The sequence below is a fragment of the Periophthalmus magnuspinnatus genome, chromosome 7 (assembly GCF_009829125.3).
Source record: "Periophthalmus magnuspinnatus isolate fPerMag1 chromosome 7, fPerMag1.2.pri, whole genome shotgun sequence".
In the NCBI taxonomy this organism is placed as follows: Eukaryota; Metazoa; Chordata; class Actinopteri; order Gobiiformes; family Gobiidae; genus Periophthalmus; species Periophthalmus magnuspinnatus.
Genome location: NC_047132.1, coordinates 16,521,810 through 16,538,491, shown reverse-complemented (window position 1 = coordinate 16,538,491; position 16,682 = coordinate 16,521,810). Strand labels below are relative to the sequence as shown.

At 40.9% G+C, this 16,682-nt stretch overlaps 1 protein-coding gene across 1 annotated transcript in view; it reads left to right on the top strand.

Moving 5' to 3' along the window:
- bsna (bassoon presynaptic cytomatrix protein a) overlaps nt 1–16,682 on the top strand; it is a 98,772-nt gene that overhangs the window by 61,402 nt on the left and 20,688 nt on the right. The window contains exons 5-6 of the mRNA XM_055223221.1: nt 8,874–9,287; nt 11,161–16,377. Coding sequence (XP_055079196.1) covers nt 8,874–9,287; nt 11,161–16,377 — 5,631 coding nt within the window. The remainder of the gene's footprint in view (nt 1–8,873; nt 9,288–11,160; nt 16,378–16,682) is intronic.

Here is a 16,682-nt window from a genome sequence, read left to right as displayed (position 1 = left end):
GATACATTAGAAAACCAGCTTTTGTCAAAATACTGTACATCCACTGTGTGCTATCTGCGTGCAATTATAAAAAAGTGTTGTATTGTCCGCTAATCAGGATGTGCACTGTTAGCATGCTGGTTGTTGTTATCTCCACTCTGTAATAATAGTTAAATATAAGCATCAGTGGTGGAAGAAGTACACAGTTTTGTTACCTAAAAGTGTAGATACCAGGGCAAAAACCGCTCTTTTTCTCTCCCATCCTTCCGCTACCTATCTCGCTCTCTATTTCCCTCCCTTTCTTACTCTCTTTCTCACCTCCCTCCCCTTTTCCTCACCTTCCTCTCTCTAATCTCCCTGTTGTCTTCCTCTGTCTGATTTATCCCCTCTCCCGGTTTGTCTCCCTCTCTCTCTCTCTCTCATCTGCCCGTCCCCAGACTCTCTCCCGTTCACCTCATCTCTCTTTTTCTTTCTCTCTTTTTTCCCCTCTTCCCTTCTTCTCACTGCACTGTGGCTGTGATTGCCTTTTGGATTTATTTGTGGCCTACTGACTCACCGTAGCTCCACTGTCTTTTAACACGGGTTGGTATCAATGGGCCATAAAGTTCTAATTGTGAGCCAAGCAGAATTTTGAAAGCAAGTTATATTTTTAGCAAATGTGGGAAAACTGTAGGATTATGTTGTGGTTTAAGTGGATTTAGACGAGCGGTGTTCAGACGTTTTTCGCTTAGGGCCACACATTGAAGCATATGTCACAGATACACGACAATGAAGTGAATCATTCAACATTTGCATTTAACGTAGGTTTGACTGAGCCACAGCAGCTTTAATAAGGCTCCGAACATTCATGCTAAAGCAGACGTATTGTGCAAAATTGACTTTTCAGAGCTTTTACCCATGTTATACTTGTTCCCCCTCATCATTTATTCACCCACAGTCGTATTCAGAGTGATTTGTGCACGTGTAAGCAATCTTTAATCGCTTATTTTCAAAACGCCATTTCGCTGATCCACCTCCGTTTTCACCGCCAACGGCATATGCCAACCTCTCTGTACTTTGTTCTTCAATTTTATTTTCTTAATCGGTGATACACGCAGGATTTGGCAGCGGCAGGATTTGGCATTTTGGTACAGATGAAAAATGCAGCTATCCATCAGAGGCGCTGATTCTTTATTGCGATGACGTTTACAGCTCCCACCGGGCACCACAGTTTTCTATCTCAGTTTCTTTTATTAAGTCGTTTTAGATGAATATGGAGGTTTAAATCATAACATAATGATTCAGTAGTGTCATAGATTGTAACTATACAGCAGACACAAGCACAATAGGTCTGCTTTAAGTCTGTATCGCATTTAAATGTTTCATCAAAGTATCAATATGTTGTATAAGCAGCTCTTGTCAAAATATGTCCACTAAACCCTGCTTGCACCTAATTATAAAAAGTGTTGTATTGTCAGGAAGTGCACCATTGGTATGCTAGTTGTTGTTAGCTAAACCGCCACAGCAAAACTCCATTCTGACCTGAAAGTAAAAAAGCGCTTATAAACGTTATGGTGAATAATTATGATGCTCAAAATGCACTTTATCTCCGCTACATCATCCCTACTGTATTCTGTTTTTCATCAAAGTCTATTATTTATTTCTACATTTTTTAATTTTTTTTTTAGAAACGATAATTCTGCTTGTATTCTCGTTGAGCTGCAGCTGCTCTACGTGCGAGTATGATCCGCAGAACCCTGACACATCACTGGGCCTTATCACACACCGTAACCTCAGAGACACTTTTCAGCACCAAACTGATTTATGGCTCTGTTTCCCCAGCGACAGGTCACATGGTTCAACGACCTCCGCAACGCATTCGTCTCTGTCAGATTGGAGCCGCAGCTTCTATATTATGTGTCCACTGCCATTTGTAATACACAGTCATGCACACAGTTTTAAAAATAACACCAAATTTCATGCCTGGGATCGAGAATAGATTCAGATGAACATGACTGACAGGTGGATTAGCCAATGGGGGACACGCATGGATTTTTGCCAGATTTCATGTAGCCAGATTACAATTAAACTCTGAAAAATGTATATGACAGTATATTAGACTAGCTAGTCCCATTGCAGCATACAGTATCAAATGTAAAAGTAAAATAAGGGGGTTTTAAAATACAGATATTTATATTTTATTATACATTTTGCAATTTTATTTAGGTCTGTCACGATAAATACTATATCGACTTATCATTCAACTTTTTGGGGGTCAATATTTATCATGGGTACTTTTTTGGGCACTACTGGGACCATTTCATTTATTTTTTTTTCTGTACTGTGATGAGATTGGAGCTGTAGGAGGTTGAAATATTAACTTCCATGATGATTTACAGATACATAATTCACTTCACTTCAAAATTTGTTGTTGTGACAAGTCTAATTTTATTACTTTTTATTTTTCTAAAAAAATGCTTGATTTTTTAATCTTAATTTTTAAATATTTATTTATATATATATATATATATGTTTTGCATTATTTATATATTTATTTGGTTTATTCATATTGATTTTTTTTTGTGTGTGTCTGAATTCTTTCCATTCATATATTTAACTGAAAAACGATTGGAGACACGTGGGTGAGTTGTAGCTCCTTCCAGCTTACAGTGGCCATAAATACTGACACTAACAACCATAAGGGGCAGAGGTATTAGCTGAGGGAAGCCCTGGCCTATAGGGACATCACATACTGTACACGTTTCATCATTATATCTCAGCATTAAACTAATGGAAAAAAAAACACTTCACCCAAATGTTTTAATTGTCAGTCTTTTACACCAACTGTCCTGGAACAAACAGCACATCTGAACCAGACAATGATCCACAGATGGCGCAATAAGTATTCATCAAACTGTTCCAACAAGTGTTTGACATGAGCTTCAGCTTTCAGTAATGGCAAAGCTTCTAGTTCATATTTTGAGGGGACAACATGTCTTGAATCTACTTTGCTGTTCTATCCTTTTGTATGAAATGTGCCACTTGTTCTTCCTTCATTTAATAATTTTCCCAAGAGCAAAAACACTGCTTGCAATTCAGTTTAATTGTATCTGTATAGCCCATTTAAATACAAAGTGGTTCATATAAAAAGTCAACAAAAAAACAAATATACAGATACATAAGCAAAGAACAATAAAACAATAAACCATCAATAAAACACCAAGATATCCTGTCTGGCTAGTGTTAAATGTCAAGGAGAAGTCAGTTTTCAGTCTAGTCTTAAACTGCATTAAACTGAGAGGACCTGACAGGCAGAGGGCGCTGTTCCATAGTCTCGACAATGCCACAGAAAAGGCTCTGTCACCTCTGGTCTTGAGCTCAGGGTGGAGTACAGGGCTCCAGTACCTCCCTCAAATAAAGTGGACCCATACAGTGCAGACATTTAACACAATCAATAACAGCAACAACAGCATGTAGCACTAGCCTCAGCTAACAACATTTTTTAGCAAATAACGTCACACAAGGCAGTAAGCGTTATTAATCTAAGCACAGAAACATTTAATACAGATTATTTTGGCAGTGAATGCAAGTTTTTGGTGGCAGGTGGCAAAAACAGATATGGTTGCCACTGCAGGATTTGGAACCTTACCTGATTTGGACCGTTTTTCTTGCATGCCCAGATATGCCAGATTTACTGAAGTTGCTAGAGTCACCATACTGTTTTAATATGAAATATTTGCTTGTGAAAATTATGTGTTTAAACTGTTAATAAACGTGAGAAAAGAGAGCCGAGCGGAGTTCAGTCTGCTAACGTTGATGATTATGGTCGAATGCGATGGTTTTTGTTTCTATTTCTAACAATAAACTCCATAAAATTGTCGACCTTTTGTATGAATATATTAAACTTAGCAATACTTGTGGGTACAGAAGATAGAACACATAATATTGAACTTTAAACAAGTAAACAAATCGGACCAGGTGTCAAATGGGGAAGTGACAACAGTGACATTCCTGTACACAGACGCCAATGTACTATAAATCTTTGTAGTAGCCATGTTTGATTGCACAGTATGAATGTGATTTGTACTGTCTCTCTGTCTCTCTTTCTCATCTTTTCTCTTTTACTGTTTGTAATTCTCCTCATCTTGAAATGTGATATTCCAACATCTCAAAAACACACCTGGAGTCGTGCTTTGTTTCATTCACACATGATTTCGTAAGCCTTTATTATTAGTCTGTCTACATCTCCAAAGCTCAAAATGCTCTGTTCCACCTTGTGACTTGTGGCTACCTTTTACTTTTTGTTCAGTACAGATTGACAGTTCCGGTTCTGAAATTACCAAGTGATTCTAGTGATGGTGCATGGAGTTTAAAAACACAGTGGGGCACTTCCTGTATTACAACGTGACATCACAAGGTGCAACAGAGTGTTTTCTGTTTGAGAGAAGACCTCTTAAAAAGCTTAAATGTGCAGGATTTGTGTGTTAAACATGTGTGAATGAAACAAAATACAACTCCAGGTCTGTTTTTGATGAGGAAACAACATTATAACAGATCAAAAAATAGCATAACATGGGCCCTTTAAGCCTAATAATATTTGAGCTAATCCCAAAAGCCTGATGGTTTGATCCTAGCTTTGACCAGTGCGTACAGTTGATGTGTTCTTGGGCAAGGCACTTCATCGCAACATCACACTATTTCATTTAGAGTTTCTATTGTGTAATCCTTCTCCCCTCTCTGCGCTTAGTTTTCTCCAGTCTGACTACCCTTTGGCTAGTTGTAGTAGCAGAACCAGAGTTGGGGAGGAGTTGATCTGGCAGAACAATGGCATTCTGGGTAAAAATAGCCCCTCTCCCTTTCCCACCCTCCCTCATTCTCTCTCACACTCCTCCAGCTTCCTCTCCCTTTCGCTTTCCCTCCCTCTCTCCCTTTCTCAGTGGGAGATTTAAGTTAGACAAATGTGTGTGTGAGAACAGAGGGGGCTAGAGCAGATGAAGTGTGAACAAGAGGATGAGTCACTCGGAGCAGAGATACTACGACTGTGTACTGAACTACTGCGTTATAGAGTCAATGGTGCTTCTGCAGACACCAATTACACAGAATGCTGATCACAACAGTAATGAATGCGTAGCTGTCGTCACATTCTAATACATTGTCGGCTCAGATGGGGGTAGGAGACGGTGTTCTTGTATTGTTTCTGTGGTATTTTTAACTAAATGTGCAAATGAAACAAATCTACAAATACTGAACCTGTTTTCGATGAAACTGATAGCAATTAGGGTTGTCAAAAGTATCAGAAATCAGACACTAATCAATTTGAGATGATATCGATTGTAAAAAAGTCACATTAACAGGACGGAAACAAGTATAAAATCATACAATATACACCTGTGGACCACTATGTAACTTTACTGGACGAATGAAGGATTACACAGATTTAAGGCCATTTGGGAATAGAAAGCAAAGTACTACGATTTAATGTTGAAAATGACCATCTATTGTCTAATTAAATCATGTTTTTTGATTACCATTGTAGTATTGAAATCGGTATTGAGCATCGAGTCTATTCTTTAGTATCAAAATCGAATTTGAAATCTTAGTATCAGCTTTTTTAGGTTTCTGTTTTGAACATATTTGTCCAACCACACAAAAAATTGGTTTAGTTGCCGAATAAATACTCCTTCATTTGAGACCTTGCTGTAGGTAGTCGTTGGAGGAGACATTTAGCCCCAATTCAAAGGTTCTGATGTTGTGTTCTTGGGCACAACACTTCAGCCACGTGCTACTGATTGTTTAGTCTTTTTATCAATTCTTCTGAGCCAAATTCTATTATTAAAGCATAAATCATAAATCTAATCACAACTGCAATGCTTATTAATGCTTATTTGTATTTTTCTCCCCTAGTTGAAAGATTACTAGACTTGTGAAAGAACATTTTATTTACTTTTTTAATGTAAAGAATCTATTTATCTGTCTATTCAAAAATGAAAAATATACTATCCCTATGTTCAGCCCTCTCACTATTCAGGGGATGAAAGCTTGATTGATCTTAACAAGAGGTTTTTCAGAAAGGCATGTCCCACATCTGAATGTAGGTCAAGTGCTGCAGCCAGGGGGCACTCTTTCAGCCAATGCACTTTCACTGAGCAGATGGCCATAGAAGAGACTAATGTGTGTAGTTTCAAGAGCACAGATATGGACGAGCCTAAGTATACAGTACTATGGACATAAAAGGTTGTAGTATAGGTGTAGTATGCCATTGTGCTTGGTTATGTAATGCGAACGTGTTCAAAGCTATGTTGGTTGTGGTATAAAAACAGATGCATAGGGTGGTTTACATTATATCCATGTTCTATCTAAACAACTACATCTGAAATAGATTTTTTTTTAAACTGGCTTAAACTCAGCCACTCCATCCATTCTCCCCTTCACCACCATGGGATAATAGTAGTAGTAGTAGTCTGAGCAGGGATTCCCAGATTTCCCTCACTCCAGACACATTCCCAGGACAGCTGAGAGACATAGACCCTCCAGCATGTCCTGGGTCTTCCCTGGGACCTTCTCCTGGTGAGACATGCCCAGAACACCACCCTAGGGAGACCAGGGGGGCGTCCAGGGGGCATCTGAAACAGATGCCCAAGCAACCTCAGCTGGCTCCTCTCGACATGGAGGAGCAGTGGCTCTGCCTTGACCTCCCGTGTTCATGGGAGTTTGCCAAATAGTTATACAGTTAGACTTTATACCTAAGGGCCTGTTTAGGTCTGGCCTCGCTTGGAGCTAATATCGGCCTGGTTTACTTGTGTAGTAGAAAATAGTTATGCAATAGTAGTCAACAGGCTCACAGTAGATTATTATCAATACAGTATTATTTTGTTTTAGCACTTTTAATGTGCTTTGCAGGCTTATTGAAGCCTTTCAAAGAGCTACTGTAGTCACAGCTGCCATGGGGCAGACTGACAGAAACAAGGGTACCAATTTGCGCCATAAGGACACAAAGTGATAACTTGGCCTGAATGGGACTCAAACCTTTGATCTTCAGTTTGGTGGATGAGTCCTGTAACCACTGAGCCACTGTCTACCCCCATTTGGCCTCGAAATCAGTCGTACTACACTTGCTTGTGATCAGATGCTAATATTTCTAGCACATGTTTCATTTTAGTCAGTCCGTGTTACACTACATGACACAATCTTATCAGCTCTGCTCTGATTCATATGTGTTTGCTAACATGCTCTAGGTAGCTGCAGACAGTGTTTCCTTCAGTATAATATGTGCGTTAGCGTTAGCGCGTGAGTGAAGTGGGGGCCAATAGCAGCGAGCCGCAGCTGTCGTCTCTGCCTTGGCCTTTTCACAGGAACACGTCAGTTCTGCTTAGCTAGCTCTGCCTCCACACCCGGCCCGAAACACATCTGAGAGTCTGACTGTGCGGGTTTAATTTGCCTCGCACTGCAGCAGGGATTTTCAACTCGCTCTCAAAATGTGTCAAGATTGAGTTGAAGAAATTGTTGGGGGGAATGTAGCAATGGTGGTTTAACATCATCTGTGTAGAAACTCGAGACATTTCATGATTGCTGTTTATTGAATGTTTTTTAGCATGTGTAATTTCAGTTTGAGTTGTAATGGCGTAACAACTGGGTCAGCATCGCCCTATCTGCAGCTCATGTAGGGTGTTGTTAGATTGCAGTGGTTCCTTTAGACCTGGTATAGACCTGGTATAGTCCTGGTATAGTCCTGGTATAGTCCTGGTTTAGTCCTGGTTTAGTCCTGGTTTAGTCCTGGTATAGTCCTGGTATAGTTCTGGTATAGTCCTGGTATAGTCCTGGTATAGTTCTGGTATAGTTCTGGTATAGTCCTGATATAGTCCTGGTATAGTCCTGGTTTAGTCCTAGTATAGTCCTGGTATAGTCCTAGTATAGTCCTGGTATAGTCCTGGTATAGTCCTGGTTTAATGTGGCCAAAAGCAGGAACAGAGGTGAATAGGCAAAAAGTGAAGACTATTTTTTACAATTTATTTTTTAATTATCTTATTTTAAATTGAAAGAAATAATCAAGGTCTAATATCAAAATCAAATCAAGATATTATTTTATTTAGCCGTCTTAAATTGAATTACATCAAATTTATCCACAAGTTATGCGTACAAGCAGGTGACGCCATCAGACCAAGTTACAGGTCAAATCTGCGGAAAGGCGAGCACCATCACAGTTAGAATGCATGTTTTTCAAGTTTATTTTTAGCAATACAAATTCTAATTGATTAAATGGAACATAGGTAAATGTAATACCATATTGTGGAGCATCCCAAGCAAGGCAATATCATCTCCATGGAAACAAACAGGTGGTGAATTTCTCCCAAAAACTAAAATAAAATAAAGTGCTAGTGACAAGTTAGACTACCCATTTTACTATAACACAGTTAAGATTATTAATTATATTTAAGAAAATCATTGTCATTTTTTTATAATTAAAATGTTACATCCTGATTGGAAATCATAACATCTTGCTAGGAAATTCCATAACTGTAACCTAGCCACCATGTTGTACACTGGGCCAAAACTCATCTAATGTACACATAAGGTATTATTTGACAAATAAAAGCACCTTTATTTTGTCAAAATAATGTTTCACTTATCACAAAAATATGTTTCTTACTTTTAAATTGTGTCTAACTTTTGTATAAAATTCCCTTAGAATTTTGTCATCAATTTATCTCTGTGAACTCTCTACTTCCTGTCATTTTCAGCATATTTTTCAACTTTTCTTTGCAAATTGCTTCTTGATTGGAGTAACTATGATTTAGATTTACAGGTATTATCCCACCAAATCGAGTAAACGTTACAGAATGTTAAAAACCTGTCTTACACATTTAACTTTACTTTTTACTGCAACTTACAAATCTTCCCTTCATCTTGTGTTTCAGAAAAAGGAGTGGCTTTGCCTGAACTGCCAAACGCTGCGGCTCATGTCTGGAGGTGGTCTGGACGAGCCCCCCATGCCCGCCCCGCTGCCCTCACCCAAGCACCAACCCATGGGCTCCCCACGCCACCACCCCCCCTCCGGACCTCCGTCAGCCCAACAGAGTCCGCTCCACAAACCCCCCACCACCCAAGCGCAGGGGGCTAAACCAGGCCAGAAACTGCCCACCGCAGCCAAACCTGCAAGCGAGACTAAGACCGGTACTACCATTACCACCACCACTACACAGGAGGCGCCCAAACCGATCAAAACGGAAGAGAAGCCCAAGACTGAGCCAGAGAAAGAAAAAGACAAGGAGTCAAAGAAGAAGGAGCCAATCACACCAATCAAAGAAGTCAAGAAGTCCAAACACTATGATGTAAGTTTAACATTACATTTCTGCTTCGGTAGCGCATACTGTAGGCCCTGTACCCAATTACTTCCCAGGTATTTGAGCAAAATCTGTTTTGTCCCAGTAAAGATATGTTGTATAAGCAGCTCTTGAGCTCAAAATGAACTAGTTACCGGTATGTTTTTTCTTAATGTTTTTAAGACAGTAAAATCAGGTACATCCCTTAAAGTGATTCTTAAAGTGTTCTATTGATTGGATGATTCCTGGGAGGTCCTAATTGACTTCGATCTAGTCTTGGGATGTATAGATCACATTTACCATATATTATAGGATTGTGACCTGGTTCTTGGTTTGTCAGAATACTAAAACTCTGATACTAGGGGAAACACAGATTTTGATAACACAGTGATAGTAAAAAGTACCTTCTTTAATACTAATTTATACAAGTCAAATGTCCTATTTTCCTATGTGATTTTTTTTTTTCAGTATGAAGTATCTAGTTTCAGTATTAGATTTAGTATTGATTAGTATCTGTGTTTAGACCTTGCTACAGTTTAGTCCTGGTTTAGACTTTGAATTATATCTGATTTCCTAGTTCAGGCCACATTTTGAACTGATCTGGTTAAGTTTCCTGTTAGACCTGCTTTTCTGGTTGAAACATTTTTACAACCACTAGAGCACTACTTTATTTTGTATCATTTTCTCCACATTCATGGCTTGCCGTTTATCACCTTCTTTCCTTATTTGCTTCTGTATTCACACTCAACATTGAAAACCATGAATGATTATTTTTCCCAACACTTTTCGCGTTTCAACAATAATACCCCGTAATGCCAATGACTATATATTTACCAGTCGACCCTCCAAAACAATGTAAAACCCACTTCCCCATCTGGGTCTTTCCCTTTTGGATTTCCCATTTTGCTGGAGAGACATGTATTGATTTTGCTGCAGAACGCTGAGCCTGCAAGTGGCACTGTGCATTGAACCTGGAGGACAGACACAGGCAGAGCTGGTGAAATAAGGCCCTTTCTTAATAAGCAGCCGCCCTGAGTCCCTTTTGAAATATGGAGAGATTGGCAGGCTATCAATATGCTAAACCCAAGGCCCGGCAGAGGAATGCTGCTCTGTGCCTTTTCAAATGGAGAAACGCCTCGAATATAAACCAGGACTGGAGTCATGAGGAGTTTGTGCAAATGAAAAGATAAGTGGATTTGGTATTGCACCTATATTTTGAATTGGACAATGAGGCTCTGTTCACATGATTGTATTTTAGGAACAGAAAATGCTAAATGGGATGTAGTAAAAACTATTTATCGCAGTGAGGCTATGTTATTTTTTTTAATCAGACAAAAGTTAGGCAGAGATTAATCCGAGCCTTTCAATAATATGGTAAAGGGACTGAACCCTTTTTTTTTTTTTTTTTTAACATGTAAATTAATCCAGTTCATTTTACCCAGTGTGGTGTGTTATTAGCATGCTAGTTGTTATTAGCATTGCCAAAACTCCACTCTGGCCTCTGAAAGTTGTTAAACATTACATTTATTAAGTCATCACTGTGAAAAGGATGGCTAAAATGGTTAAATTCAGGTAGACTATCTTCAAAATAACTACTAGACCATTTCAAATGTTTTACTTTTTTCATAGCAATTAGAATTTTTGGGAGAAAAAAATTAACTTTGATATGTATACAATTTTTCACAAGCACATCATCAGTACTATTATCACTCTACTACGTGGACTAACTAGTTGATTCAGCTGTATCAATTTACTTATTGTCCCTCTAATAAAATGAAATAAACGTGTGGTCTTAAATAACTATGGCCATTCATTAAAAAGCTGTAAAATCTTCCCACCCGTCAACTAATGCTATTTTTCATGTTTTGTCTATTTTTCTTAGGACACAAAGAGCAGCAGCACCACCGACTTGTCCCGCAGTCCCCAAAGCCTGAGTGACACCGGCTACTCCTCGGACGGCATCTCCAGCTCCCACAGCGAAATCACTGGATTGATCCAGGAAGAGGAGATGAAACTCAGTGAAAGAGGGCTCATCACAAGCCGTGGATCTCCACCAAGTCCTTCTGAAATCACCAAACTGGAGAGCAGCATGCGTCCCTTACTGGAAAAGAGTTTATCCGAGGAAAAACCGGATCGTAGAGGCCGTAAACATAGGGATAGAGACCTGCGTCCACGTAGTCTTTCAATCCCGCCAGATTCCTACGACTCAGATGAGGAGCTGGAAGAGATTCAAGAAGAAGAGGAGGACACACCAGAATGGGAGAGCAAACGTAAGGAAACCAAAGAGGACAAAAAAGACAAAAAGAAAAAGGAAAAAGACACAGAACCTACGGAAATGACAGACGAGGAGTTCATGAGGCGCCAGATTATGGAGATGAGCGCAGACGAGGACATCGAGGAAGAAGAGGAATTGGAGGAGGACGAGGATGAAGATGAAGGGTATGGATATCAGAAACCCAAGAAAAGTCACCACAAGCACATTGGAGACTCGGGGAAGGAGAAACGAAGGTTGCAGCATCACTCCAGTAGCTTCGAAGAGGAGACTAAACCAAGTGCAGATGTCTACAAAGGATCGCTAGAGGAGGGAGAAGAGGATGTCATGGCTTCCCAAGGCGGGCTAAGACGATTCAAAACCATTGAGCTTAATAATACAAATAGTTACAGAGATAGAGATATGGAGCTAGGTAATGAAAATGACTTGAGTTTAGATCGTGAGCCTGAACTCGAAATGGAAAGCTTGACAGGATCACCAGAAGAGAGATCGAGAGGTGACTACTCATCTAGCATACCACCTACTTCATCATCGTATGGTTCAGGGCAATCTCCAACCTCGATCTCATCTATGGAGGAAGATAGCGATAGCAGCCCTAGCAGGAGGCAAAGATTGGAAGAGGCAAAACAGCAAAGAAAGGCGAGGCATAGGTCGCATGGTCCGCTGCTCCCAACCATCGAAGACTCATCGGAGGAAGATGAACTTAGAGAGGAGGAAGAGTTGTTGAGAGAGCAGGAGAAGATGCGGGAAGTCGAGCAGCAAAGGATTAGAAGCACCGCTCGCAAAACTAAAAGGGATAAGGAGGAGTTAAGAGCGCAAAGGAGAAGAGAGAGATCCAAGACACCTCCAAGTAACTTATCGCCGATCGAAGATGCATCGCCAACAGAGGAGCTAAGACAAGCTGCCGAAATGGAGGAGTTACATCGCTCTTCAGCTTCCGAATATTCGCCACAAAGTTTGGATTCAGAAGCAGAGGGATATGAGACAAAGTACAAATCCGCTGGCGATTACAACTTGCCAACTTTCATGTCGTTGTATTCGCAGGTAGAGAAATCGTCAGGTACAACTACAACTACTGCACCATCTTCAACATCTAAACCACTAAAAAGTGCTGAGGAGGTTTATGAAGAGATGATGAGAAAAGCGGAGTTGCTTCAAAAACAGCAAAAGCAACAACAGCAGCAACAAGTTAGGCATCAATATTATGAAGAAGATGTGAATGGACAAGGCTATGATGACGAATATGATTATGACCAAGATCAAACTGGATATGACAATGAAGCTGTGGAAACAGAGACTGACATATATGAAGAAATCCGTCAAACATCTCAGAATATCACAAAAATGCAACAAGCCACAGACGAACAAGTCGATTTGGAAATTGAAACTGCGTTCCAAGACAAACAACTGTTAGATACTGGTTCTGCATTTGCAAAACTTCTCGAACAAAGTAATGCTCTTTTGACACCAGGAACTAGCCCTACCCAAATGTCAGCGCCAGTATCCTTTGCCGAAACTGGTGGACGAATACCGGATGTGAGAGTGACCCAGCATTTTTCTGCAAAAGATGGCCATAAAGATAGAATAAAGGTTCAACCAGGAAAAAATGGTATAACTCCAGCTGCTGCTGCCACTACCATTGCTGCCTATGGTGTCTATGCCCGGGATGCAGTTACTATTTCACAAACAACTTCAAGCCATACTATGACTACTACCCAGTCAAGTATGTATGGAAGGCATACCGGGAGTACGGCAACATCATCGGCCACAGTGTCAAGTGTTTGCAGCAAAATTGCAGAAATTACCCAAGCCTACAGCCAAAGGGAGGTTATTACGAGGCGAGTTGGAGATGCAAGAGGTGTGCAAGTCCGAGATAGCTCAACGTCATCAGCGGAAAGGATAATTGAACCACGATCGCCAAAGTATACAACCTATTATCGTAGCACTAGTCCTCCTTTGTCGCCATCGCCACCACTGCAAAGTCCAACACGTTCCCCCCGAAGGGCAACAGCAGAATTCTCAACTCAAACATTTAATTCGGCTTTGCGAAGAGACTCTACGGGATCTGGGCCCACATCACCGGTAATGGCGCAAGGTACCCAAACATCTCACCGATCTGTATCTCCAAGACTTTTCCGTCAACAATCATCTCAAGAAGCGCCATATTCACCGCCGGCAAGCCCAGCCAGGCCAATGACAGTCAATACTGCAACTTCTCCCCTGTCTTCTCCAACAAGATTTAGTCGTCAATCAACTTTTGATAACTACTCGCCATGTGGGAGCCCTCCAGATACACCTCCATATCAGCAATCTCCAACCAGAAGTTTCTATCGCACGCAAAGAGTAGAGAAAGTGAATGTCGGAACAAGTATGGTGACTACAGCTTGCACCTATACAAGGGGATCAATGTCTATGGATAATATATCACTATGTCGCATATCAACAGTGCCAGGAACTTCAAGAGTAGAGCAAGGTCAAATGATACAAGGTGGAAGTGTTGTAGATTTGAGAACTTTGGGTAAAAATGCTCCGATAATTATGACAGATCATGGTATGGATCTGACGTCATTGGCAGCAGAAAGCCGAAGATACCACAGTGGACAGGAAATAGGCAGGCATTCAACAATTGTACAACCACTTATAATGAATTTGAATACGCAAGAAGTCGCTACTCCTACAACAGTTAGCGTCACCGTAGCCGCATCAATGTTTATGAACCAACCCAAACAACCAACAATCTACGGAGACCCGCTTCAAAATAGGGTTGATCTTGGGCAGGGAATGGGTTCGGCTGTGTGTCTCTCCCAAAGCAAACCAACTGATCCATCCATACCAAAGATTGACGCTAAACTTGAAGACTTGAGCATACAACAAAGAGAGCTTCAAAAACAACAAGAAAAGTTACAGAAACAGCAAGAATTACTCGAACAACAACTGCAACAACATCAGCATCAGCAGCAAGTGTCGGCACTGGCCAGATTCAACTTAACTGGACAAATCACACCAATGATGAAGAAAGATTTGATGGTGAGTCAGACCAGCAGTGCCCCAGCTGTTGTGAGCGCTGTTTCACCAATTAACCCTGAATTATATGGCCCTGGACCTGTTGAAATAAGAGGAAAACCCAGCCCACCTGGTATGGTTGTCCAAATGGATGGACCAGATCAAGCAAGAGCTGTAACGCAATTAGTTAAAGTTGAAGAAGGGCAAGATGCAATGGATCTAAGAGGTGGTCAAATCAAGCCAGAGGCCCAACCGGCATGCTGTGATGTCGTTTACCGACTTCCGTTTGGTGGTAGCTGCGTCGGCGCTCCGGAAAAAGAAGGTATAAGACCACCATCAGCGCCTCCTCTGTCTTATGAATCTGATTCGGAAAGACAACCAAGGTACCATGAGTATCCTATGGACGCGCGCAAAGCATATACTCTACCATACCCAGGAAGACTACAGCCCTCAATGTCGGATACAAACTTAGCTGATGCCGGAATGCAGTATCACCCGAAAATAGATCAGCAATTCCAGCCTCCAACAGATCTAAGCATGGATGTAACAGGAATGAAGCCGGGATATGGAAGCTATGTGGGAATGCAATATGGATCCTACAACGATTTGCGCCATGGAGGAGATATTGCATCCCAAACTTTACCTATAAGAAGATACAATTCATTATCCAACATGTCAGACTATGGCTATACCGCTAGGGATCTTGCCAGTTTTCAAGAGGCAAACCTGGCTCAATATAGCGCTACAACTGCTAGAGAAATTAGCAGGATGTGTGCAGCACTAAACTCATTGGACCGATACGGAAGCAACCCAGATTTGATGCAGTATGGAAGCTTAGGAAGGCCAGCTGGTCCTCCTGGTTCTAGACTTGCAGCAGGTCTTGGAATGAGGTCAAATCTGCTGATCGGGCTTGATGGAAAGCCTATGACACATAATCAAGCACTAACAAATCTTATAAATGCTAGACAGGCTAGTCTAAGGGCAATGTACCCCGCTGCTATCCGTTCTGCCGATGGAATGATCTACTCGACTATCCAAACACCAATTGCGTCGACACTTCCCATAACAACCCAGCCTGCTTCAGTACTGCGTCCATTGCTAAGGGGTGTATACCGACCATTCGCATCTCCAAGTATGACACCAGTACCATTATCAAGCCTCACACGACTTCCAATGAGTCCAAGGATGCCCCTATCTGGACCCACTCCTATCCGCTACCCTACTCCAGGACTTTTGCAAACAACAACTGCTACCGACACCGCACCGGCCATTTCAACTGTTGCTGCTCCAGTTAGCGCACCAGTTTCAGTAGCTATTCCAGCAACAACTTCCACTGTACAAGAGGAACCGGTATATCTGGGAAAAGGCGCTGTAGTGACTTCAGAAGCGACCCCATCAACCACTACAATTCCAATAGACGCACAGCAGCAACCAATAAATCTATCCCAAGCGCATCTTAACAGCCAAAAACAAGCGGCAACTACACAGCAAGCAGTTGTCCAACCTCCTCCAGCAGTGCACGCTTATCCACCAACCCAACCTCCTATTGCTCCCCCTGGTGGTGTGCCAGTCGCAGGAGGTCTACCACAATTCCCACCACCTGGAGCAGTGCACAAAGAAGGAGAAACCGAAGCGGAAAGACTACATAGGCAGCAAGAACAACTTCTCCAGATGGAAAGGGAGCGTGTTGAGTTGGAGAAATTGCGACAACTGCGACTACAAGAAGAACTGGAGCGAGAGAGAATAGAGTTGAAGATTCACAGAGAGAAGGAGCAGATGTTGGTGCAGAGAGAGCTACAGGAGCTGCAAAGTATCAAGGAACAGGTAGAAGGACAGTTGCTATATGTAGATTTGGTGTCGTCTGTGGATGGTATGTGTTCCATGCATGTGTTCTTTTTCTTTCTATTCTATGTGTGCTTTCTATTTGTTGTAATTGTGTTGTTGTGATTACCCAATATATATACATATATTGTGTAATCACAGATATATATATATATATATATATATATATATATATATATATATATATATATATATATATATATATATATATATATATATATATATATATATATATATATATATTTTTTTTTTTTGACTTTTTTTTTTTTTTTACTTTTTTCTTTTGG